The sequence below is a fragment of the Pseudophryne corroboree genome, chromosome 1, assembly GCF_028390025.1.
Source record: "Pseudophryne corroboree isolate aPseCor3 chromosome 1, aPseCor3.hap2, whole genome shotgun sequence".
Taxonomy (NCBI): Eukaryota; Metazoa; Chordata; class Amphibia; order Anura; family Myobatrachidae; genus Pseudophryne; species Pseudophryne corroboree.
Window position 1 is genome coordinate 710,452,262 of NC_086444.1, and position 27,652 is coordinate 710,479,913.

Sequence of the window (27,652 nt, forward strand, 5' to 3'; positions counted from 1 at the left end):
AGTTACTGGGGTAGGGGAGGGCGACTTTCCACAGAGGAAAGAATGATTGACCAAAACTGAAAGATGAGGACTGGAAGTCCAAACGGACAAGCCGGCGAAGTCTCCCATTCATTCTGCAATGTTGGCTACTAATGGTACTCTAAACAGCTTTCAGAGGAAGCACAACATGGACACTGTGTGGACCAAGGAAGGTCCAATCAATACAACGAGGGCACTGTGGATACAGGGACTGTTGATTTGGGGATCCCACAAACTTGAAACCGTGGTAGAGAACTTAGGAACTGTGAACTGCTAATTACCCTCTCACCAAACCCATAGAAAGACTAAGTGGATTGTCCCAACAGCTTGACTTGGACATTGAGGACTGTATCTACAACTTGCCGGGACATTGGGTCTAAAAAGTGGGAAAGGAATGTGAGGAAATTTAGAGGTCTGTGACAATTAATTTATTTATGCCTCATATCCCACGTCAAATATGTACTTTTTACCCCCATAGCATGTCCCTGCTCCCCCATATTGTATGTAAATCATATTGTAATGTATGCCTGAGGTTACGTTATCTGTTACACTGTATGTGGGTTATTCCTATTAGCATTAGTGTTTCCTTTTGTTTGCTTACACCACAGTGGACATTTAAGGCCAGTACTGACGGGAGAGATGTGTGCTGAGCGATCTTAACACAGACCGCTCAGCACACAACTCTCCCCCCGCTCAGCAGAGCTCAATGTGTGCTGAGCAAGGGGGTGGGGTGGGGGGGATGCTCACGTCACACAGCGTTGAAGTGAGTGACCCGCTAGATTGAGCCTGCATGCAGGCTCAATCTAGCACCGGCGTTAGCGATGCGCAGACTATCACTGGGGGGCATACACACGAGAGATCCGTGTTTAAAATCTAAGCAATCTAGTCAGATTGCTTAGATTTTAAACATGGATCTCTCTGTGTCTACCCCCCTTTAAAGGTTGAGTCAATTAAGGTTCCATTGTCCCTTTTGTTTTACTTCCTATTGTCCAACAGTAAGATAACCAGACAAGGTGTCTTTCTGACTGATGTAATCATCTTGATTAGAATATGTATTGTATTCCAATGCCTTAAACTCCTAAGACAAAGAAGTCAAACACACCCCTGCAATATGAGGCGTAGGGGGTACAAGTAAAGCTACCCAGAGAGCTGAGGGGGATTTCTCTGCTGTGGAACCCATTATATTGGATTTATCTGGGATTCTGTGAGATTCTCTGCTCCCAGACTAAGTAGTACTGTTCTGTCAGGAGTTTGTGGTGGGAATTGTCGTGTGGAATTGGTTTACAGAAGTGTGCTGAGCTCATTGGCGTTTCTATAATGGGTGCAATGGGTGCGGTGCATACGGGCCCCTGGGTCCTGGGATGCGGTGGGTAGCCGCCTGCCAGCACAGCTAGGCTTTGCAGGCAGGGAGCTACTTGCCGGGTGCAAAAGCATCGCAAGCTATGCTATGGTTTTACATCCTTGTGGGGAAGGGGGGAGGGCTTGACATACGGGGTGGACTAGGTCTGTGTTGGGTGTCTCCCCGCATGTCAGAGCACACCTATGATCAGATCTGAATTACCCCCTGAGATAGAATATCACATAGCCATGCCTGTCCGAAAAGGGGGCATGGCCTGATGTAAAGGTGGCATGGCTTAACGGGAATGTCGCAATCACATAGCCATGCCTATTTAAAAAGGGGGCATGGCCTGTTGTAAAGGTGGCATGGCTTAACGGGAATGTCACGATCACGAGCCATGCCCCATTTTCCATCAGTGTGTGGGCATGGTCAGCGCTCTGTGAGCTGCTGGCATGCCCGCAGTAGGGATGGACATCGGAAGCCCACCATTAAATGATGGCTGGACTTCCACCATCCAATCTTTCGATGCTAAGGTAACTGACGATCACATCAAGAGAATTCGATAGTAAAAAAAAATCATATGATTAGCGCATGCGCAAAAAAAGAGGATACGGTCATTAGGTCGACAGTCATTAGGTGGACATGGTCACTAGGCCGACATGTACTAGGTCGACATGGAAAAGGGTCGACATGCGTTTTCAAATATTTTTTTTTTATTTTATTAACTTTTTCATACTTTACGATCCACGTGGACTACGATTGGGAATGGTAACCTGTGCCGACGCGGTGGACTAATTGGGGTTCCCCGTCACTTTACGAAGAAAACTACACCAGAAAAAGCTTTTTAAAAAATGCATGTCGACCTTGTTCGTGTCGACCTAATGACCATGTCGACCTAGTGAACATGTCAACCTAATGCATGTCGACCAATAGTGGTCGACCTAATGACTGTTGACCTAAGTGTGGTCGACCTAATGACCCATACCCCCAAAAATGTCCTGTTTGCGCATGCACAATCCTCTGCAGTATGGCGGTCGGGGATGGGACTTGGGGACGGGACCATTGCTATATCATCAAATGTTTACCATTAGATAGCGGCAAACATCGGAACACCGCCAACGAATGGTAAAACCACTATCACAACAAAAACATTGATGGTTGCAATGCGATGTCCATCTCTAGCCCCCAGTCCCTCTGTAACCCATGAATAAATGTCTATTTACTGGTGCTGCAGTGAATGACAGGAGGCTTCTCAACTGTCCCCCACCAAATCCCCACCACGGTACTGTCCCGTGAAAATCAGGAAAGTTGGGAGGTATGCATATTATGATCATTTATCAATAAAATCATGCTAAGGCAGCTGAACCTTGGCAATATTGTCCCAGAGCCGTAATGCTGGAACTTTGCTGAGCCAGTCTGTGCATGCTTGATCTGGCTAGCGGGTCATGCATACGCAGATCTACTTAGAATTTTTTTTTTTTAAACAAAGTTTTTTTTTTCCTGGATTGTCTTCTGCTCAGGATGGAGAAAACGGATTGTGACAGTTTTGGTTTACTTCCACCAATAGCAGTGATATTGATGGTGGTATCCCCTTTTTGCTATCCATTAAATAGAGCCCTAAATCTTAGCATGCTTTATACAGTACAAAAGCTGTTGCCACCTTACATGTATTACTGTATATTTTTATGTGGTGTAAATCAAATCATAGTCATTTGCATTTTCTATTCCAGAGTGAAAACTGGAGGCACTAAGAGAAATTAAATGGGTTAAAACCTTTGTTTGCACACTTACACTTTTTCTGTTCCGTAACTTTTATAATCTACTGCTGCAGATACAGATACAATAAGAGCAGGCATTCCATAGCCCACCAGGTAGAAGTATTTCCGTTTTGAATTTTCACTCTCAAAGACTTCGACCAGCATGATATATAGCTGAACACCTTCGAGGAACATCCAGGTAAATGCCGCCAAGAAGAAAAAATGAAGTAGTGCAGCAAAGACAGCACATGCAATCTAGAATTAAAGTTGTGAAAATAGAGAAATTAAAGCAGCAGTTTTTGTTTTTATTATAATTACAATTCATATAATGATGTTTTCACATGTAGGCATTTATATGAGACACCAAGTATTTTAGATTTAGTGATCACTGAAAAGCACAATAACTATTGAACTGATTTCTTCAATTTTATTTGGCATGATCCGCATGTGTTAAAATTCAGTTTATTTGTGTGAACAGTTGAAAATAAAAAAAACTTGTGAGAAAGTAAATCAAAATGGAGGTTAAACATTGGGAGTGAGGTTTCAGAGATAAAGTGAAGATACATAGAACTCTCTTAATTTAAACTAGAGATGAGCGGGCTCAGTACTCTGAGAACTGAGCCCACCTGAACTTCCAGGATCTGAGAGAATCCGAGCCGTGACTTGGGTTTTACCGCCAGATTCATGTTCAAAAACGAGGCTAAAAGTCATATTACTGCTGTCAGATCTCATGTGTTTTGGATTGGATATATGTCCCTACTGTAGTGATTCTGGCGCCATTTTACACAGGACCACTGGAGGGGAGGAAGCTTTAAAGGAGTCACTGTTTGATGTGCGTCCACATGTTCCTAGTTATCTTAATATACTGGCTGAGATACATAGCTATAGGCAGTTAGCAAAACATACTTTTTTATAGTGCAGAAAGGAACACCTACAGAATATATTACTTGCATTTTGGCTAAGTGTGTCACACTGGTGCTGTAACTTAACTGCAGCACCTTGGTGCACAGCACATTGTTGGTAATTTTTTTTGTCACTGCCAGGTCTTCCTTGGTGCACAGTGCAAATTTTTTTTTTTTTTTAATCACTGCCCGGAGTGCAGCTTAGAGGTCCTAATACAGGGGCAGCATTAACCCTTGGTGCACAATATACACTGGTATTTTTTTCCCCACTGCCCACAGTGCAGTCCAGATGTCCTCCTAATACAGGGGCAGCATTATAACTTGGTGCACAGTGCACACTGGTGTTTTTTTTTTAATCAATGTCTGCACGCCCAAATGTCCTCCTAATACAGGGGCAGCATTAAACCTTGGTGCACAATGCACACCGGTGGCTTTTTTGGTCACTGCCCACAGTGCAGTATTAACCCTTTTTTGGTTTACACTGGAGCTTGCTACTATTACTAAAATTATATAAGTCCATTGATTCATAGCAGTGTACAAAAAATAAATATAAAATACAAACAAAAAAGTAAAAAAGAAACTTGTGTGTGTTCAGGGTCAGACCATGCCTCACCGCATTAATAAATATAAGCAATGTGAGTCCACAGTGTGAGCTGTCATTTGTGAAAAAAGTTAAAGAAAAAAAAGTTGTTTTTATTCTTTTTGTACTTGTGTGTTCAATAAAGCTCAGTAGGTGACATGTCAGTGTGTTAATAAATATAAGCACTGTGTGAATTTGTCATTTGTGAAAAAAGCTGTTTTTTTGTACAACTTGTGCATTCAATAAAGCTCAGTAGGTGCCATGCCACTGCGTTAATAAATATAAGCACTGTGAGTCCACAGTGTGAATTTAACATTTGTGAAAAAACTAAAATAGGGGAACAGCTTGTGCATTCAATTAAGCCCAGTAGGTTCCGTGCCCCACTATGTTAATAAATATAAGCACTGAGTTGATATGGATATCAGTCGATATTAGAGCAGGAGCAGCAACCAAGTACTAGTGCTGTGGCTGTTTGATAGTAGTACAACATCTACTAAAGGTGACCTATGGGGCAGAAAGTTTAGGAAAGGGCACTTGAAATCAAAATCTTTCACAATGTTAAAAACAGGGGTAGAGGTGTTACATTAAAAAAAAAAAAAAATATCAGTGCCCAAAACAGAACACTAAGGCTGAAGAACAAGCTGTGTGTTCACATATCCCTGAGGAAAGTCGAGGAGTATCCATGCTAGCTATGTGTGAGTCTAACATTTCTCATACTGTACTTGTAGAGAAGCCTCCACCTCTTTCCACCATTTTTGCTAATGTGGAAGTGGAACAAGATGAGGGGGATATATGTGTACTGTCTGATGCTAATGAGGATGTTGATGATGTTGTTTGTGTAAGTCAGTGGCAGCAGTTCTTGTCCATGATAAAAATAAATCTATTGTGGTGACTGGGCATAAGACCAAAAAAGCCACCTCAAGTGTTAAATTATTTTTACCCAAATCCTGACAATGTTTGTGAAGGCATCTGCTCCATTTGTGAGGCCAAAGTAAGTAGAGGAAGGGACATTATCCATTTAGGTACCTTCTCCATATTACATAATTTGCAGAGAGTTTATGAAATTTATTTTACAAAATCATAATAATTTGTAAAATAATAACAAGCAGTCCAGTATCAACTACCAGCAGTTTGGAACAGACTGTGCAATCTCCACCCCAACATCCTTATCATCAATCTCCTCATTAGTGATTGAAGGTAGTCCTTCAAAAAAATGGTTTATTGGGCAAAAACAAACCAAGCACTTCAGCAGCAAAAGTGTCAGTCCCTGTCACTGAAGTGCTTAGTTTGTTAAACTGTGCATGTGCTATTTAATACCCAACATAAGGGTGGGTGGACGAGCCCAAAGATAATTCCATCTTGCACCACTTTTCTGCCACTGCTGTGTGGCAGTGTTTCATAGATTTGCTATAAACTGCTGTCTGTTTGTGTCACTGCTCTATTGCTTAATAATCAGCCAGTTTGCTGTAGCCTTTGGCCAGTAGTGATGAAAAAACAATATTATGAGCTGCTAGGAGGTCAAAATTGACTGGAAATAACTTGAAATGAATGTTACTGAGAATAATACTGTAGAAACAGAAAAAGGTCCAAAACCAAAACCCGATGATAAATTAGAACCAAAACCAAAACACGAGGGTTGGTGCACATCTCTAATTCAAATATATGCAAGCCAATAGCTACATGGTTTGCCCTTTAATCTGCCCCAATAATCCTCTGCCAAATTTTATTATTTACTATCCCAACAGTTTACGCTCCAACACTACAACCACTAACAACTTCTATTTCTAATAATTTAGATGCACAAAATAGAGATTTTCAGACAAAGTATGCAAAACCAATATAGCATAACAGCTAGCAAACAAAAAAAAGTAACAGTAAACAGTGGCAACACATTTGCAGCACTCATGAATGCTAAAAGCATAATCTCACATTGATTTTCAGTACGTTTGCAGTACAGACTTATTGAAAACAAGCTATTCATAAACAGATGGAAAAATGCTAACTTAGGGTAAAGCAGTGAGAAGAACAGGTTAAAATTGGAGTGCCTAGTGAAAGCCACTTGACCGTACTATTGGTTGTGTTAATATATACAGACATAAGTATAGGAGGCAAAACACATTTTTTGTGCATCAGTAATGACAATGACTGCTAGCAATAATAAAAGTCAAAACACATATTAGGAAAAACTTTTGAGAGTGGGTAACACAATTACGGACAGGTATGAAATGCCTTTTATACATGCAGTGTCACGCCTGATGTCTGACTCTGACCAGTGGAGATCTCAAGTGTAGGCGCTGACTGGATGGGAACTTGGGAGCTTTAATAAAGTTATTGTATATTAACCAAGATATGGTGTACTTGATTCTCAATAATCAGTATCACAGATAATGCAGTAACATTGGCACAGGAACAAGGGTAATGCTGTAGTAGATGTAACATCAATGGCAAGATGAAATATGAGATGCAGTGTGAAACACTGATGAAGTCCCAATATAATGAGCACACAATATCAGACACAGTTGCAGTGTAAACCACTGATGAAGTCCCAATATAAATAAGTACACAATAGTAGACGCAGTTGCAGTGTAAACCACTGACAAAGTCCCAATATAAATTAATACACAATGTTACTAACCACTGGAAAAAGGAAGGATACTGATTGTACTGGATATTGATGGCAGTGCACCAGTGTAGTTAGAGATCAATGGCGGAACACCGATTGAGCAGGAAATCAATTGCAGAACACCGATGGAGCTAGAGATCGATGGCAGAACACAGATGGAGCTGGAGATCGATGGCAAAACACAGATGAAGCTAGAGATCGATGGCGGAGCACCAATAGTGATGTGTATTGATGGCAGAACACCGATAGAGATAGAGATCGATGGCAGAACACCGATGAGCCATACAGAGCTGCAAGCAGGATGGAACTGAGGTCTCAGGACAGAATGGAATCTCCTGGAGCAAGGTAACCTGGAAGCAGCTGAGCGCAAACAACCATACAGGGCATGACAATCATAGCACTGGCGATTAGGCAGTCCTTATCCAGCATTCTTATAGGAGCCAGTGTGCAGGGATTGGCTGGGATGATCAGGTGGTGCAGGGAAGCTCAGGCAGTCACATGATTGGCTGTGCTGCAGTCAGGTGATCAGGACTTGTCACAGCAGTACAACAGGCTTAGGCTCTGATGTGGATTGCGGCCTTGTAGGCCCAAACACTAGGAAGCAGACATTATGCTGAGAGAGCTATGCAGGAACAGCATGTACAGACTTTACTGCCAACTGGGTGTGATGAACAGAGAGTCTGATTGCTGAACACTGGATCTTGGCAATTACACACACAGAAGAATTCCTACTCAAGTGCTAACTAGCAAGTAATCAAGACTGCAGTTAGTATGTGAACCAGATGCATGTTTACAGAATATGCTGAGGTAAGCCAAAGAATATAAGAAATTCAGTCAGGATCGTGACAGTACCCCCCTCTTCATGGATGGACTCCGAACCCCCATCTTGAAATTTAGTATATTCTTGAAAAATAATTTACATCCAGAAACTGAAGAAATTAAATCTAGACGAAGTCAGAGACAACTTAAACTGGATTCCTTGAAGTCTTCCCAATCTTCTTCTTCAGAAGCCAGACTTTTGTCATCCGAACAAGTGGACCATTGACCATCACTGTAAATAGAATTATCTTCCTGGGAGAAGACATGGCTAGGAAGAATAGTTCCACTCATAATGTAGCTTGAGTCGTCAACAAATTAACTTTCGGTCCAGAGTGAGCATAGGAACATTTATATTAGTGGAGAGAAATGCTATGCAAGACTGCACTTCACAGAATTTTGAACTACACAAGGAACCAACAGCAGAATCAAAGGAAATGTAACCAAGTCTTAAATCAGCAGATTGTTGTTCTTGAACTGGTTTACTTGGCAACTTGGAAGTCTTTGATACCTTGGTCTTGCACAGGTAATGATGCTGCAAATGAGTTCGCAATGGCTGGATTCGGACAGTCAGTCTTTAGAGCAAATTCCTGTTAAACGGCTTTAATGAAAGCAGAGAGATCAGTTAGTGTCGGATCTTTGGAGTCAATAAGAGGAGTATTCCACTCCAAAGCTTTGCCCCTGAAAGCTTGAAGGAAATACTTGATTATATTAGCTGGAGTGATACTATCAATTAATTTTGACTCCGTATCAGAAAGGTATTGACGTGCTAAAGTACGAAACTGGATAAAATCTCCCTCAAAGAAAACAGATGGTGGAACTTCAGATGAACACTTGGCAGACTGATCAGTAGACAAAGACTTAGCCTCTTGAATTAGATTGGTATCTGGAGTCCCTGGACTTGTTGATTTGAGAATAGACACAGAGACAGACTGAAGTCTATTCTTGAGACTGGGAGATGGAAGGCTTGCATAAGTTCTTTACCTGAACAAACGGAATGATCCAGATTGAATCCTGAAGAACGTGGACTGGCTGGAACCAGAGAAGACTGTATCGGACATATGGACGAGACCAGATTGAGTCTGGTCGAACTTGAACCGGCTGGGACTGGCGGAGTCTTTGGACCTATGGATGGAACCGGAATGGGTCCAGAGTTATCTGAATCGGCTGGAACTGAAGGAATCTACAGACAGGCGGATGACATCGGATTGAGTCTGGAACCAGTTGTATCAGGTGAAACTGAAGGAGTCTTCCGACAGACAGATAGAACCAGATTGGGACTTGAATCAGATGGAACTGAAGGAATCAGAATCCGATTAGAACCGGAATGAGTGGAATCCGAGTGTTCAGTTAGTCCATCCTGGACCTGGACCATGCTGGCTGTCAACATGGAAACACTCTCAGAATGCAGTAAACAGGAGTTCATGTCCACCTGGGATCTTGGCCCTGGATACTTCCCTTGAAGCTGAAAGTCTGGAGACTCCTCCTGGATTTGATGAATCAGACACTTCTCTTAGGGTTGATAATTCCAGCACCCCTTCTGGGGTTAACAGTTCAGAAATTACTCTTTGGGTAGAAGACTCATATACCACTTCTAGAGCCTGAACATCGGATACCCCTCCGGGTTGTCAGCAAATCAAATGCCTCCTCAGAGGCTGAAGGGTCTCTCGCCCTTTCTGGCACTGAAAGTTCAGATGCCCCTTCTTGGGCTGCGGAAACAGATGCCCTTCCTTGGGCTGCAGAATCAGAAGCCCCTCCTTGAGCTGCAGAATCAGACGCCCCTCCTTGGGCTGCAGAATTTGACATCCCTTTGGTGATGAAAGTCTTATGTAATCTCTTTTGTTTCCCAGAAATGGAAATGGGGCTCCTGGTCATAGGACCCCAATCGTATACTTGGGTTTTTCTTTGATTGACCTTCTTATTGGTCTTGACAGAATCAGGAGGAGCTGAAGATTCCACATAGGAAGTTTGTAATTACAAATGCTGTGATGTGGAGATCTAACACACTTCCTTGACTTACAGAGAGAACAGTCTTTAATAAAGTGATCAGAACCCCCACAGTAGAAACAGAGTTGAAACTGCATGCGACGCCTGCGTTCCTCTTCAGAAAGTCTATACTGCGGATTACTCCGGATCTTATCTTTACTTGGTGCAAGGGGAAAGGACTTAGTCCTAGAGAGATTGGCAGCTGTCGCATCTTTGTTCTCAGCAGACTGTGGGAAGGCTTTCATGGAGATGGAAGCTGAGTATCACTGAGACACATTGAAATAATTGGAATGATAGTAGAGAGGTGTTCTTGTAACTGTTCAAGTAAGTTTACTTGAATCAGATACCTGAAGACAAGTGTCAGGTGTAATTTGTGGTTTGCTCTCAACTTCTGGCACGACAGCCAGAACATCCTGATGCCAATGAGTAAGAACGTTAGAATTATTCCCAGGAAATTTAGATGGATCCTCTTTTACAGTAAATGGATGGTGCTTGGATGAGATCACGGAACTGAAAACTTTCTTAGGATAAGTTGAATTCAACATTTTTTGGAGTACATTTTTTAATCACAGCGTCACTGAAGGTCAACAAGTCCTGAAGTATCGGCTCCTTAGACTCGATAAGTGAATTAGCTCATTCTAGAGCCTCTCCTCTAAAGGACAGGAAAAGATATTTTACAATATTGGCAGGAGTAATATCAGATGATAAATTAGACTCCATGATGGCAATGTATTGATTCACCAATGCGTGTCATTGTTCCAGATCTCCATCAAAGTAGATAGGTGATGGTGATGGAGCATTGGATGACTTCTGTGAAATTGAAGCTTGGAATCACTTGTAGGAACAGAAATGGAGATAACCAGAGAAATTTTTGACTGGTGAGGTGATGCATTGTCTTGAACTGGTAGGCTAAATCATTCAATAGGTACTGACGGTGCAGCAGCTGGGAATAATGTTAAAGGAAACTGTGTTGACGTACTGGAAACTTCAGAGCCACGGGATGATGACTGAAGAATACCCAGCTGTCTGGACAGTTTTTGCAGAGACTGGGTAACCTGAACCTGTTCAACCTCCAGATGTTCAAGGCATGTGGTCAGGTATTGGACCGGTCCTGCAGGAGAAGCCTGATCCTTGACTGGATACATTTGGTCAGTGTTAACTGTCATGCCTGAGGTCTGATCTCAGGTGTAGGGGCTGACTGGAATGTGAACCTGGGAGCTTTAATAAAATTCTTGTACGTTTACCAAGATGTGGTGTACTTGAGCGTAGGCCCAAAGGCATGACCAGAATGGAGGAGAATGTAAATTAAAACAAGTTTAATATTCAGCACGCAAGATGGTACAGATAGCGGCAGATGGTATTAGACTCAATAATCGGTATCCCAGATAATGCAGTAACATTGGCACAGGAACAAGGGTAATGCTGTAGCAGATGTAATATCACTAGCAAGATGTAATAGGAGATGCAGTGTGAACCACTGATGAAGTTTCAATATAACGAGCACACAATATCAGACACAGTTGCAGTGTAAACCACTGATGAAGTCCCAATATAAATGAATACACAATAGTAGAAACAGTTGCAGTGTAAACCACTGACAAAGTCCCAATGTAAAGGAATACACAATGTTACTGACCACTGGAGAAAGGAAGGATACCGATTGTACTGGATAATGATGGCAGAACCCCGATGGAGCAGTAGATCAATGGCGGAACCCGTATGGAGCAGTAGATCAATGGCAGAACGCCGATGGAGCTGGAGATCGATGGCAGAACACAGATTGAGCTAGAGATTGATGGCGGAACACCAATGAAGCTAGAGATCAATGGAGGAACACCGATGAGCTAGGCAGAGCTGCAAGCAGGATGGAACTCAGATCTCAGGACAGAATGGAATCTCCTGGAGCAAGATAATGTGGAAGCAGCTAGAAGCAAACAACCATACAGGGTATGACAATCATAGCACTGGCGATTAGGCAGTCCTTACTCAGCATTCTTATAGGAGCCATTGTGCAGGGATTGGCTGAGGCAACCAGGTGGTGCAGGGACGCTCAGTCACATGATTGGCTGTGCTGCAGTCAGGTGATCAGGACTTGTCACAGCAGTACTCCAGGCTTAGGCTCTGATGTGGAGTGAGGCCTAGTAGGCTCCAAACACTAGGAAGCAGACATTATGCTGGGAGAGATATGCAGGAATGCTGTACAGACTTTATTGCCAAATGGGTGTGATGAACAGAGAGCCTGGTTGCTGAACACTGGATCTTGGCAATTACTCACACAGAGAAATTCCTACTCAAGTGCTGACCAGCAAGTAATCAAGACTGCAGTTAGTATGTGAAGCAGATGCACGTTTGCAGAATATGCGGAGGTAAGTCACAGAATATAAAAAAATTCAGTCAGGATTGTGACATGCAGCTACTTATAAAATGTATGATACGGCTTCTAATAATATAAGTAGTCATTTTAATAAAGAAGTTTTACTCACATAAACTACAAGGTTCAAGGCGCAGTTTGAAGATTGAGATTTTATTAAACCAATTTAATTAAACTAATTGAGTCTGGTGCTGCATGTGAGAATACATTTATAGTTTTGATAACAAAATAACTGCATTTCCTTTAGAGATGAGCACAGACCTCAGTGTTTTGGCAAAACCAACATCAAGTGTTTTGATTCAGTTAAAGCCATGTAATTTTTGGACTCGTTGTTACTACAGTATTATTAACATCAATAACATTAATTTCCAGTGTGAAATGGCACCATAAATCAGAAAAGAGGGACTTACTGTAAATAACATTAAGAACCTGCAAGATTAGTTATTTAGATCCGAACCCAAAGTGACCTGAGTCGGGACTCTGCTCGATTAGCAGCCTCAAAGTTTGGGTGTGTTTGGTTTTCAGCAGCTTATCTCTAATTACACTAGACCATTGGTCTTCAACCTGTGGAACTACACATCCCAGCATGCCCTGTCTCAGTTTTAGCATACCTTAATAGCAAACTGTGGTAGGGCATGCTGGGATGTTTAGTTTCACAGCAGCTGGAGGGCCACAGGTTGAAGACCCATGCACTAGACAATAAGATTTGATCAGCATTTACCAGTATCTCTTTCTCAAGAAAAACATACTGGTAAATACTAATCAAAACTTTATAAAGATTTCCAAATAAATTATATAGCACTCTTTGCAAAATTGAAGTTGAATATTCTCATTTGGTCCATTTTTACCACTATCAACACTTGCATACAGTATCACAAGATATCTCCAGTGTTCAGCTTTTAGTATATATCAGGAATGCATAAAATATATGGAAACTGCGGTTTCAGCAGACAAACCAGCCAACACTATTGCTTTTATTTTATACAAAATTCGAACTACGAACAAACAATTTCCGCTGATGATTTAATTTAAGTAACTTGCATGCGATTTTCCTTAATCAAACACTTATATAGCCTAAACAAAACTAGCATTCTGTGTAGAGTTCATGCTGTATACTGTACATGCCATTGTGATATTAACATTGTGTTATGATTCAGGTTATTGTAGGCATGATGGAGTACCATAATTACAATCAAAGATTAATGGTAATTATTTTTATAGGTGCAAAACATCTTTTGTATCAACTTAGTAATATGTACAACAGTCCATTCCTTTTTTTTAATTGATAGAATAATTGGGGATTTATGGGAAGATGTATTAATCCTGGAGAAGTGATAAAGCAATGATAAGTGGAAGGTGATAACGCATCAGCCAATCATAACAGGTTTGAAAAATGACAGGAGCTGATTGGCTGGTGTGTTATCACCTGCCACGATCCGCCAAGTGTATCAGAGGGCACGGCAAGGCACTGATAATGTGAGCGAGAAGTCTCCGGGAGATTCAGCAAACAAAGTGATTACAGGTAAACCTGTAGGAGCACAGAGCTGAGACACTTGCCTTTGGGCAGCTACTTAAAGCACGGGCAGTGCTTAGCAAGGCCCAAAACCTTTTAAAGGAGATGGTGAACAAGGATTGGCTGAAAAATCCTTGGTGAGCTGTCATTGGCTAATAGTGCATGATTTGGTCTCCAACATGGCAGTTCCCTGTATTGCAGACAGAGAGGGAGCGCCCACCTGTGAGACGCTGTCCTCGATTCCAGAGCTCCCATAGCTGAATGCCCACACCAGCTGCCTCAGCCAGTTCCTCCACCACCTTCCACCGGACACTGAGAATGGCTACACGCCGCAACAGCAGCACCACCAGCAGCACCCGAATAAGCAGTCCTGACCCCCATCACCTTGGGTAAGTCCCCGGGCCTGACACAGGTGAATCAAGTGTTGTGGGCCAGTACAGAAGGACTTAAGTATCCAAATTGCGGTCTGCTAAATGTTAGATAACTCCAGCTTCTAAAGATATTGAGATATAACCAGGCTCATTGAGAAGGAAGTATTTGAGGACAGCAAACACTAACTGCTTCACTTATTAATGAGACAAGTGTATACCCTACATGCTTGCCATACCAGAAAGTAAAAGTGACATTTAGTAAAATACAGTGGGCCCGATTCAGCTTTTTTAGCAAAGCAAACAACTGAGCAAAACCATGTTGTACTGCAGGTAGGACAGATGTAACATGCAAAGAGAATAAGTGGGGAGTGTTCAAACTGAAATCTAAGTTGCAGTGTAAAAATACAGCTGTTTAACATTTGTGGGCTACATGTGAAAGTAGCCAATATGTACCCTGCACAGAAACAATATAAGCCACCTAAATCTAAATCTCTCTGCATGTTACATCTGCCCCACCTGCAGTGCAACATGGTTTTGCCCAGCTGTGTGCTTTTTTGCTTTGCTTACAAACCTGAATCAGGCCCAGTGGTCCTAATTGAGATGCAGTCGCAAAGCTGCTATTGTATGCAAATTGTGCCAATGTTTTTCTACTGCGCATGCATCTGAGCAGCAGTTCCCACGCACAGCAAATGAAATGCGATTGTGGTCACACTGGTTGGGTAAGCGCAGGCGTGTCATGGCTGTTCAAATGGTGTTTTCTGGGCATGCATAAATTAGCAGTTGCGATCTTACTTGCTACTGGAGAGCAGCTCAACCTGCGTGTCTATAGAGGCACCCAGACTCTGCAACATGACTCAATTTGTGATGATGGTACTGATGTATCAACAATTATACACCGTTGGATGGAAATGATGCAATAGCAGTGGGCGTCCCTAAGCTCAGGTTAATTTCTGCCAATATTACCATATAATCGCAATTGCATACAACAAAAGATAGCAACAGCAGTAGCAAGAACAACCACATCTGAATAAGGCCCAGTGAGCTCTATTTTTGTAGTAGTCAAAGTGAGACTAGTACTATATATGCTCTAATGCTTGCCACACTAGAGAAGAAAAGTTACATTTAGTAAAATGTGATTATCTAACCGAGTACTGTGAAGGTTCAGCAGTTAATGCTTATGTAATAGGAATATATTATTAAAAATATATAACTTAATTTATGGTATGGGGTGGTACGGAGTACCATTAAGAAGTATGCTGGGGCCTAATTTATAAGGGGCGTTTTTGTGTGTGGGACATAAAATGGGGTGAGTGGCATAACTGGGTGTGGCATAATATGTAATAGGCATTATGGTGTGTGGTATAATATGTAAAGCATTACGGTGTGTGGCATAATGTGTAATGGGCATTTTGGTGTGTGGTATAATGTGTAATGGGTGTTATGTTGTCTGGCATAATGTGTAATGGGCATTACGGTGTGTGGCATAATGTGTAATAAACATGACGGTGTGTGGCATTATTTGTAATGGGCCTTACAGTGTTTGGCATAATGTGTAAGGGGCATTACAGTGTGTGGCATAATATGGCCATGCCTCTATTGTCATGTAGCCACTTCCCTAGTTTTGTGTGACCACGCTCCCTCATGACATGTGACCACACCCATTTTTACTATCAGTACCACTAAGAAAAAATTTCTACTTGCACCACTGCCTGTGTTATAAACTTTGACCCATCATTAATCTATATGTTCACCAATGGTTTTATGACAATGGATAAGCACTCACCCTATAAAAGTAAGTACTCCTCTGGATCAAATTTGTAGATATATCCATGAAGCAGGCAGTGGCACTCAGGAGAATGTTTGCAAATTTTTAAGTAGATTTAAAAAGTGATCACATAAATCCAATGTTTCGGGGGCACAATCGCCCCTTTGTCAAAGTGAACATGTAAATGTGTGTGCATTGTGTAGTGTGCTATGTATTTGTGTGCAATGTATGTGTGGCGTGTGTAATGTGTGTGTGTGGGGTGCTATGTATATGAGTGTGTCCAATGTGTATGTGTTCATGGTGTGTTATGTATGTTTAGTGTGGAATGCTATATGTATGTGTAGTGTGGAACACGTATGTGTGTGTGGAATGCTATCTATGAGTGTGCAATGTGTATGGCGTGTTATGTACTGTATGTGGTGTACTGTGTATGAGTATAGTGTGCTATGTATAAGTGTGTGTGCAATGTGTATGGTGTACTATGTACTGTACATATATGTATGTATGTATGTGAGTGTGGAGACAGCTAGAAAGTCTATAAGTGTGGTGCACATGTGCAATGTGTATGCAATGTATGTGTCTGCAATGTGTGTATATGTGTGCATTATGGAACACCCCCCCCCCCCAGTAAATCCTGCGTTTGCCCCTGACTTCTGTAGGTGACACACTCAACACCTCACCTATAAACAGCCGAGCAAAAGCTCAGTTCCGTGAAGGCTGCAGTGGCCGGCCGGGTGTCTGTAGCTGACTGCTACTCAGTCAGCGCTGCTGCTTGCTGATGGGAGCTGATGGCCGTGTCTTGCTGAATGCTGTTTCTGATTAGTGCTTCTATACAGGGTACTGTATGCAAGCGCCATAAAAAATTGTATCTATATTTCTGGCACTCTCCACACGGCCAGCTGTCTCAGTCCTATACAGCGCAGACTTGCTACCCCCGCCCTCCAGTTTGCATATTTTTATATTAGTTACATATATCTGTGTATGTTTCTGGCATTTGTGTACAGGTGCATATATATAAATATATATAGATATATATATATATTTCTTTTTCTTTGTTTTGACGGTGGGAAGTAGTTTTTTTCCTTTGGGCTAGCCACACCCCCTGTGCAGACCACCTCCCCACTTCAGTAGTCAGACCACCTATGCAGGGCCGTCTTAACAGCAGTGTAGGCTTCTGGGCACAGCAATGCACGTTGCTCCCTACCCATCCTCCAGCGGTAGGGGTGGGGGGTGCTATCAGAGTCAGCTTTGATGTCCCGCAGGCGGTAGGGGGTGTTCCATCTTCCGCTTAGCATGTAGGACCTGGAACAGTAATTTCTGCTAATTACTCCTTTACTGCACAGATGGTGGGAGATGGGCGGGAGTGAGAACACTAAACTGTAGAAGGGGGCATTGGGCTGAATGAAGAAGCCCTGATAAATGACTTCCAGGGTGGTAGGGGGTGTTTAATAAGTAGTGGAGGGGTGGATAGTGGAGTGGGCTTAATATTTATCATTTTCCAGTGGGAGGGAGGGCAGCTTGCTTGACTGTAGATGTCTCAGGAGATACCTGGCATTTTCAACTGGAGAGATGCTGAGGGGAAAGACGCTGTGGACGCTGACGAGATCAGTGGGCCGGAAGCGGAAGTGATGAGCACTTGTGGGAGGAGGCCGGGAGTCAGGAAGCGGCACCGGGCTGAGCCGGCGCCGGGCTGCGTACAGCGGAGCAGGCAGCGAATGAATCGCTGCTGCTGCCACTGCTACTGCTGTGTGTGTGGGAGTGAGTGAGATTGTGTGAGTGAGAGGGCACTGCCAGACTGTTGCTGCTACAGCGACTTGAGGAGTGAGTGAGCAAGTAAGTAAGTAAGTGTGTGAGGGCCACATTTACGTGTGTGTGTGTAAAAAGTGTGTGAAAGAGGGAAGTGTGAGTGCTGCTGCCAGGTGAGTGACTGAGTGTGCGCTGCTGGGGGTGAGAAAGTGTGTGAGTGCTGCTGCAGGGTGAGAGTGAGTGAGAGAGTGCTGCTAAGGGAGAGAAAGTGTGTGAGGGCTGCTGCTGGGTGAGTGTGTGCTGCTGCAGCCACAGCCTGCGTAAGAGAGGTCTGCGGACTGTGGACGAAGTAAGTGCCGGAAGCCGGGTGCACGACAGCAAATGAGAAGGAGGTGCAGAGCGCTGGAGCAACTGCAAGGAGGAGAAGCGGTGACGCAGGAGAGGACCCACTTAGATAAGTATTATCTACTTTATTGTGTATATGATTGAATTGACTGTTTCTGCTGTATTGTGAATATTGATTTTCTTCACAGCTAGATCATAATCAATATCGTATTGCATAGTTTGTATTGTTCTGCATTGTTCTTCGGAAGGTAGTAGGGAGTTAGAGTTTCAAACAAATGGGAGGGGCAGAGATTGAGGGTGTCACCCAGTGCGTGTCGTGCAAGATGTGTGTGTGCCTGGAGCAGCCGACCAAGTGCGAATACATATGCACGAGATTTGTGCGAACGGTTGCCCTGGAAGTCCAGGTAAGTGATCTAGAGCAGACCGTTACGCGACTGAGGGATATTCATACTCTCGAGCAATGTTTAGAATGGTGGAGGAATTGCAGGGGGGGGACACCGGTAGACAAGGATAATCAGGTAGCCAGTTGGATCAGAGGTACGACATCTCTGAATTATCAAACCCGAACAAATTTGCCCGATTGGACAAAGTTTCGGTGGATGATAGCGAGGAAATAACGGAGCCGGAGGAGACTGTTCCCTCTAGCAAACGGAGGAGCGGTCCCTCTGGCTCAGATGGGATGAAAGTTAGAGAGGCACCCAGGCAGATAGTGGTGGTAGGGGATTCTATCATCAGTAAGGCAGACAGGGCAATCTGCTACCGGGATTGTGATCGCCGTATGGTCTGTTGTCTCCCGGGTGCTCGGGTACAGCACATCGTGGACCGGGTAGATCCACTGGGAGGGGCTGGGAACGACCCGGCGGTCTTGGTACACGTTGGCACCAACGACAAAGTTAGTGGTAGGTGGGATGTCCTTAAGAAAGATTATAGGGACTTAGGCCAGAAACTAAAAAAAAAGGACATCTAAGGTAATATTCTCCGAAATATTACCAGTGCCACGCGTTAGCCCAGGGAGGCAGAGTGAGATCAGGGAGGTAAATGTGTGGCTTAGAGACTAATGTAGGAAAAAGGGGTTTGTGTTCTTGGAACACTGGGCGGACTTCTCAGTCAGGCGCCATCTTTTGTCGTGATGGATTGCACCTGAATGAGGAGGGGGCTGCGGTGCTGGGGGGAAGGATGGTTAGTAGGTTAGAGGAGCTTTTAAACTAGGAGCCTGGGGGGAGGGTTTAGCTAGAAACTATGGGTCATGCAGCGAGTATAGTAGGGATGGTGGTAGTGAGATAAATGGGGGTGGAGAAGGGGGGAGGGAAAGAGCATGGGTATTTACATGGGTTCTAAAAAGGGTATTAACAAAGGTATTGCCAAAACATTAACTAACAACAATTATGTGTCATCATTACAGCATATAGAAAATGATGTACAGAACGAAAGGGAAAATACTTATGTCAGGGCGGAGTGTTTAGACGGAATCATTGGGTTGATCAAAGAGAAGAGAAAGGTGGCAGTATTAAGTATGGTGGGGGTGGAGAGGGAGCGAGAAGGACAGTCAGTAAGAGTAACTCTATGGAGGCACTAGTAAACCATGATAGGATATCTTTAAAAAAATAAACTGACATGGAACCACTAAACTAAAATGTATGCTTGCAAACGCAAGAAGCCTAGCAGGTAAAATGGGGGAATTGGAAATGTTAGCATCAAAGGCTGAGTATGATATTATAGGTATTACAGAAACATGGTGGGATGACTCTCACGACTGGGTTGCAAACTTGGAGCGGTATTCTCTCTTCAGGAGGGACAGGGCGAGCAAAAGAGGAGGAAGTGTATGTCTTTATGTTAAATCATCTCTTAAACCATACTTAAAGGAGGTTATTTATGAGGGGACTGGCGATAATGTGGAGTCACTATGGGTTGAAATCTCAAGTGGGGGTATTGATGCAAAAAAACTAGTTATAGGCACGTGCTAAAAACAGCCAGATATTAGCATACATGAGGAAGAACAACTCTTGCAGCAAATCGAAAGGGCTGCGGGATTGGGAGACATCCTAGTGATTGGGGATTTTAATTATCCTGATATAAATTGGAGTAACGATTCATGTGTTAAAGCTAGGGGCAACAGGTTCTTAAATATGTTAAAGGATCACTACTCGTCTCAATTAGTCGAGGACCCAACTAGGGGTAAAACTACTCTGGATCTAGTAATCACTAATAAAGTGGATATTGTATCAAACACTAAAGTTGGGGAGACGTTGGGTTACAGTGATCACTATATGACCACAATCGACATCAGTTTCAGGAATAATAAGGGTTCAACCAAAACACTGAGTTCTAGGAATGCTAATTTCAGTATAATGCACTTAACGACATTGAGTGGGAAGTTTTGTTTCATAGCAAGAACACTTCGGAAATGTGTGATGCTTTAAAAGGGTTGCTACAGTAGATAGCAATATTCCGAAATTTATTCCCATGGGCAGTAACCGCAGGAGTACTAAACTGAAACCGATGTGGCTTAACAAGAAGGTCAAGGCAGAAATGGATAAAAAGAAGTGTGCTTTCAAAGCATTTAAATCTAATGGAAAGGAGGAGTCATTCCATTATTACAAGGAATGCAATAAAAATACAAAAAAGCAATAAGAGCAGCTAAAATGGAAAATAAAAAGCAAATCGCTATAGAGAGTAAAACCAGTCCTAAATACATAAACAGAAAAAGGTTAAAAAAGGACAACATAGGGGGCATGGCCTAGACCTGGCTCTGTGCAGACGTGCAGTTTCAGAACTCCTGTTGCCTGAGGCCAGATTTCTGCTAAATAATTGTTCCCTACGGCTTGTATCATCCTGAACTGCTCCACCTGTTTCCCTGCTTGGCATGTGGGTCTCAGGGAGGCTTAAAAGTGGTCCCCCGTGACGATAGACGACTGAGGCCTACCACCCCTGTTAAGACCGGGGCCTTGAGTTTGGCGCCTTCCCGGCTGTGAGCTCCGGGAACGTGCTGGAGCCAGACCAGGATCGGTGGTGGCTCCCTCCCGCCCCTGCCAAAGTTCCCCCGCTGCCTCCCGCCTGCTCTGGAGCTCCGGGACCGGCGGTGAGACCAGGGCTTCTCTGTCTGCCCTCCTGAGCCGCGGCTGCGGCGTGTCTGCGTCTGTCCCTCTCCTCCCGGCGGCCATCTTCCTCCACCCGACCTCCTCACCGGCTGTCTCGTCCCGCTCCGGTGGGCGCCGGCCGCGCTCCTCCGCATGCCAGATTATCTAGACACCCTCCTATGGTGAAGTGGAGTGGCTTGCTGCCTTCTTCGGAGCTCCGGCCGTTCACGGCCTATACCAGAACCGGGAGCCGCGGCCTGGATTTGAGCCTCCCCCGCCGGAAGTGCCATATCAGCGTGGAAACCCGGAGCTGGCCTTCCCTCAGCCTCCCTGCACTCCTGGGTGGCAATTATCATTTACCTGCTCCTCTTCTACCTGCTGACCCCTACATTCTGCTACTGGGGAGTACCTAGAGAGAAGTGTGCCCTATCAGTCCAGTTCTGTTTCCTATCACCTAAGATGCAGTGCTGCTGGATTCTAGCTGTGTGCCTGACCTCTCACCCCTCTCTCCCGGCTTCGAGCCTACCGTCTGGGTGCCGCAGGCTGGAGATGACCCTCTGCCTGGCCCTGTGTGACACCGATCTTCTGATGTAGTCCAGACCGCTTGCCCGCCACCACCCGTGTTCTTTATGCTTACCTAACTCTCCATCATATATTCTACGAGATCCTGAGCTTCTTTATCATCGTCATCCCGCCTACGGAACCTCATTTCATTAGAATGCCTCCAAAAAAGGTCTCTTTTCCATCTCAGAAAGCGGCCCCTGCTGCCTCTTCTCTACGGAAGTCCCCAGTTGCCGCTTCCCCACAGGATACCCCCTACAGCCCTGCCTCTATGCCGGGGTTTGACCCTGATTCTGATGCCCCTCTCACGGTCAAAACTCTGTATCAGGCCCTCTCAGCGTTTAAATCTGAGTTGACTCAAGATCTCACAGCCGCTGTTCGGTAGGTTAGGACGGAGCTGCACGCTATAGGAGACCGTACGGACCATTTAGAGAGGAAAGTAGAGAAACTGGTCTCATCTCATAACGACCTCATAGCGGCCCACGATCAGCAGCAAAGTGATCTTGAGGCGTTTAAACTCAAGATTGCAGATATAGAGGACAGATCCCGGCGTAATAATATCAAGATCCGAGGCATCCCAGACTCCGTGCAGAATTCCGAGTTGGAGAATTACGCTACCGCGCTGTTCCAGAAGCTTCTGCCTAGAGCCGACCCCAGAGAGCTGCTTATTGACAGGATTCATAGACTGCCTAAACCACGCTCATTTGCTCCCTCGCTCCCGAGAGATACGCTCATGAGAGTGCATTTCTTCACAACCAAAGAACTAGGGAGGCCAATCCCGGCCGTTTTTTCAATCCCGGGATTCGGGATTGAAAAACGGTCAATCCCGGGATTCCCGGGATCCCGGGATTCCCGGGATCCCGGGATTGCAGTAGGGACCAGTGAAGGTTGTAGGGAGCAGCGCTGGAGGGAGGGTGTAGGTAGTGGTGCGGGAGGTAGGGAGGGTGTAGGTAGTGGTGCGGGAGGTAGGGAGGGTGTAGGTAGCGGTGCGGGAGGTAGGGAGGGGGTAGGTAGCAGTGCGGGAGGGTGGGTGTAAGTAGTGGTGCGGGAGGGAGGATGTAGGTAGCGGCGCGGAAGGGTTGGTAGCGGTGCGAGAGGGAGGGTGGGTGTAAGTAATGACACTTACTATTAGGCGGGCGGCCGCGGCAGCCATGGACTCACTGAACGCGGGAGCATTTCAAATGAAGCGCCAGCCGCCAGCCAACCAGAGCTGGCGGACCGGCAGCCAATCAGGGAAGCAGTCGCAGCAGTGGCTCCTGATTGGTTGCCGCTGCTGCGGCAGCTTCCCTGATTGGCTGCCGAGCCGCCAGCTCTGATTGGCTGGCGGCCGGCACTACATTTGAAGTGCTGCCGCGTTCAGCTTGTCCATGGCTGCCGCGGCCGCCCGCCTACTAGTAAGTGTCATTACTTACACCCACCCTCCCGCACATGCGCACTGTAATCCCTTGAATCCCGGGATTCAAATCCCGGCATTTTTGGGCCCAAATCCCGGGATTGGCCTCCCTACAAAGAACGCATCCTGAAAGCGGCCAGGGAAGCGGGTGACTCTGAATCGGATGTGCTTGGCGGATTACAATTGTTTCCGGATTTCTCTGCTCTGACCTTGGCCAAACGACGAGCATTCCTTCCTATCACTTTGGCACTACGCGACCAAGACATCACGTATAGATGGGGTTTTCCGGTGAAGCTCGTCATCTCGTATGAAAATAAGTTCTACACAGTGACTTCACTGAAGGCTGGAGTCAAACTACTGGCGGAGTGGGATATCTCTGTCACGCTGCCTCCTGGATCCAAGAAACAGCCTACCCTTCAATCGGAATGGGTCACCGCCTGACGTTGACACCTTCAGCTTTGGTTTTCACTTTGGACTTTATCCTGTACCGCTATCATAGAAGGGACTCAGTCATTATCCCTGTTGGGGTCACGTGAGTTGCCCTGCTTGCAGTTGTGTTAATGGTGTCCCATCTCTCCATGTTTATATCTTAGATTATATGTATCTGTTTTTTCTTTTGTTCTAATTTGTACTGTTGGTAGGCATATTTGCTCCTGCTTTCTTTTCTTTTTCCTCTTCAGTTTCATGGGTAGTGGCGCTAGGCCACATGTTCCCCCCTGGTAATACACTACTGCATTTTTTTGCTTTCCTTGCAGTAGTTATACCTCTATGACATTTGGCGAGTGCAAAACCCTACTGGTCGGGAGTACACTTATTATTCCCCCGTCCACATCTCTTATTCCCATATTGATTTAATGTTTTCGGACAAATGGACCCTCCAGTTTGCCAGATCCATGGACATTCTCCCTATAACTTGGTCAGACCATGCCCCGCTGACTCTTAAATGGGATGTTGCTAGTCAACACTCTACCCCCCCGCCCTTGGAGACTCTCTCCTTACTTGCTGTCTAATCCCGTCTCAAAAAAAAATCATAGTTGACAGTATCTCGTCCTATATGGAATTTAATTCCCCCGCGGACACGTCCACCCTGAACTTTTGGTGCGCACTTAAGGCCGTTACCAGGGGGGCAGCGATTCAGGCAGGAGCGCAGCTTAAGAAACTTAACCAACAACGCCAGGCCGATTTGGAGCTTAAGTTGAAGGATTTAGAGGACAAAAATCAATCTTGACCTACGAAAACCCTACAGAAGCAGTTAGCCGACACTAGGTCCCAACTCCAGAAATTACTTATGGCGCGCACCCAGGCTTCACTAAATAGGATGCGTCAGAAGTTTTATCTAGCAGGGAACAGGCTGGGGAAAATGCTTGCCCGTAAGCTTAGAGCTCAGCAGGCTTGGAATAGAATCAAGCTCATTATATCTCCCACAGGCGCCAAAATTTCTAACCCAAGGGAGATAGCGAATCAGTTTGCCAACTTCTACTCCCAACTCTATAACCTCTCGACTGATCCTTCTACCCCTCAGCCTACCCCCTCCTCTATCAACTCCTTCTTAGCTGATATTAGCCTCCCAACTATCTCAGACGATCGATTAGCATTACTTAATGCCCCTTGGTCCTTATCGGAAACCCTTCAAGTGATCAAGTCACTTCCTCGAGGTAAGGCGCGGGGTCCCGATGGCTTTATTAATTACTTTTATGTTTCGCTCCAAGACCTCCTAGCTCCCTCTCTGGTGGCAGTTTACAATGACATTACCTCTCGAAGTACCCTCCCTGAGGAGATGCTCGAGGCGCGTATTGTCACGATCCCCAAACCGGGCGAAGATTTGACCTCTTGTCAAAATTACCGTCTCATTGCGCTATTGAACCGGGACATTAAAATATATGCTAAATTATTAGCTTCTCGATTGAACGCCCTCCTCCCCTCCCTGGTACATCCGGACCAGGTTGGCTTTATCCCGGGAAGACAAGCGTCTGATAATACACGCAGGGTTTTTAACCTTGTCGATTCCCTAGCCCCTAAGCATGGTATCCTTCTGCTATCTTTGGACGCAGAGAAGGCCTTTGACCGCTTAAACTGGTCTTATATGCGAGAAGTTCTACTAAAATTTGGCCTGCGCGATCGCATCCTTTCTTCGATATTAGCCCTGTATAGCTCCCCGTCGGCCCGGGTCTTCAGTAATGGTTTTTTATCTCCCTCTTTTCCAATTTACAATGGCACCCGCCAGGGCTGCTCTCTCTCCCCTCTCATTTTTGTCCTGGCCATTGAGCCTCTGGCAGCTAGGCTTCGAGCGGACCCGCAGTTCCCTGGACTGCGATTAGGCGCCTCGCTACACAAACTGTGTTTGTTCGCGGACGATGTTCTTTTATTTGTAACGGACCCTTGCACTACACTCCCCCACTTGCACAATATTTTAGATATGTACTCTGCAGCATCCTATTATAAGTTGAACGCCTCTAAGACTGATGCTTTGCCCATTAATCTCACACACTCCTTGGCCCTCTTACGCGCTAAGTACCCATACAACTGGCAAACATCCTCGATACGTTATCTAGGTATCTCCATCTCCCCATCTACCTCTTCTGTTTTTGAGGTTAATCTTCCTTCTCTGTTGTCCTCCCTTCAGCTGTTCACCAAATCATGGCTCAATTATGAAGTTTCTTGGTTGGGGCGTCTGGCCGCTTTTAAAATGTCGTTGCTCCACAAATTAATGTTCCTGTTCCGAACTATCCCTTTTATTTTCCCTAAGAAATATCTAGATAAGGCCACTGCAATCCTTACCAATTATATATGGTCTTCGCGCCCGCCTAAACTTGCTCGCGCGAGGATGTCTCTGCCAAGGAGAGCCGGTGGCCTGGATATGCCTAATTTATCACTGTACCAGGAAGCCTGCCTCTTGGCCCAGATTAAAGAATTCTGTAGAGATATGCGTCCGGGGTGGACGTGTCTGGAGGAGGCAGCCTGCCCCCGCTTTCCCCTGAAAGATCTCTTTTGGCTGCCCAAACCCCTTCGGCCACAGGGCTTAAACCTCCTTCCCTCTACCCGAGCCATGCTCCAGGTTTGGGATAAATTGACTATGGCCATATCCCCCTCTTATCATAATATGTCTTTAGTATCACTACGAACGGTGGCCGCCCTAGTCCCTAATCTTAATCTGGCAGGCTGGCGGTCCAGGGGGATGAGGGTCCTGGGAGATTTGTTTAATGGGTCTGTGCTCGCCTCCTTTTCCTTTGCCTGACTCTGAGAGGCTTCGATACTATCAAATCCAGCACTGGTGGACTAGCCTCCACCTTACTCCCACCCCACCACCCCCGGGTATGCTGCATGTCATAGGCCAGTGATGGCTAACCTTGACACTCCAGCTGTTGTTGAACTACACATCCCAGCATGCCCTGCTACAGTTTTGCTATTTGGCCATGCTAAAACTGATGCAGGGCATGCTGGGATGTGTAGTTCAACAACAGCTGGAGTGTCAAGGTTAGCCATCACTGTCATAGGCCGATTTTTTAGTGTTACTTCTAAGGGGGAGATTTCCTTCTGGTATAGAACATTACTGTCACTGATCCCCGATTCTAAATCTAGAGCCCAAATCAGGTGGGAGGCGGATGTTGGCTGTATTCTCCATGATTCTCAATGGCAGCACATTTTTATGTCATCTTTTACTATGTCTAAATGCCTGAACCACTCTGAAATGCATGTCAAGCTACTTCATAGATTATACCTCACACCTGATAGGTTGCATACGATTTGGCCTGCATGTTCGAAGTTTTGTTGGCGGAGAGGTAAGGCACCTCTTCCATATTTTTTGGACATGTTCCCATATTCAATTGTACTGGGTGGAGGTATTTGGGCTCATCAATAAAGTTCTGAATCTTGATTTGTCCCCTTCCCCCCTTATAGCTTTATTGAATGTATACCCACGATCCGTGGGTGCACATTTACACTATGTCTTAGGGCATATCTGTCTCGCTGCACGTGTGGCTTTAGCCCAAAACTGGATACAGCCCACATCCCCTCCCCTATTGAAGGTTATACACAAAATACAGCTGCACTTCTTGATGGAGACTGAGCACATCACATACTCCTTCACCGCTAAATCCCCCCTGGTGCGTTGGATGCCCTGGCATCTGTTTATCACGGAGGGTGAGGGTGCTACACTGATACTACGTTCCCCTCCCACAGACATGCACCCTCCGGCCCTCTCGGCTGATGAGGCCCCGGTTCCCCCCTCCCTAACCCTGGGATGGCCTTCTCTTTAGTGCTGCATTTATAATATGCCCATTGCCGCCTCTCTCCCATTTTTGTTTTTCTTCTCCTTGTATTACTATCTCTCATTATTTTAGGTTCACTGCAATTTCTTTGATGTACTTCTCTGATGTACCTGTCTGATTGACTTTGAACTGTTTGTACATGTTTGCCATTACGTTGTCTCATGTATTCATGTACCTATTCCCCCCCTTCTTCCTTCTGTACCCCTGTTTTGCAACACGAA

The 27,652-nt window shown here is 44.9% G+C and overlaps 1 protein-coding gene across 8 annotated transcripts in view; it reads right to left on the reverse strand.

The window, feature by feature from the left end:
- The window catches only part of ADGRL3 (adhesion G protein-coupled receptor L3), a 1,270,535-nt gene that overhangs the window by 408,975 nt on the left and 833,908 nt on the right, over positions 1–27,652 (reverse strand). For all 8 annotated transcript variants that reach the window (XM_063914936.1, XM_063914945.1, XM_063914955.1 and 5 more), the window contains exon 16: positions 3,149–3,369. In XM_063914936.1, coding sequence (XP_063771006.1) covers positions 3,149–3,369 — 221 coding nt within the window. The remainder of the gene's footprint in view (positions 1–3,148; positions 3,370–27,652) is intronic.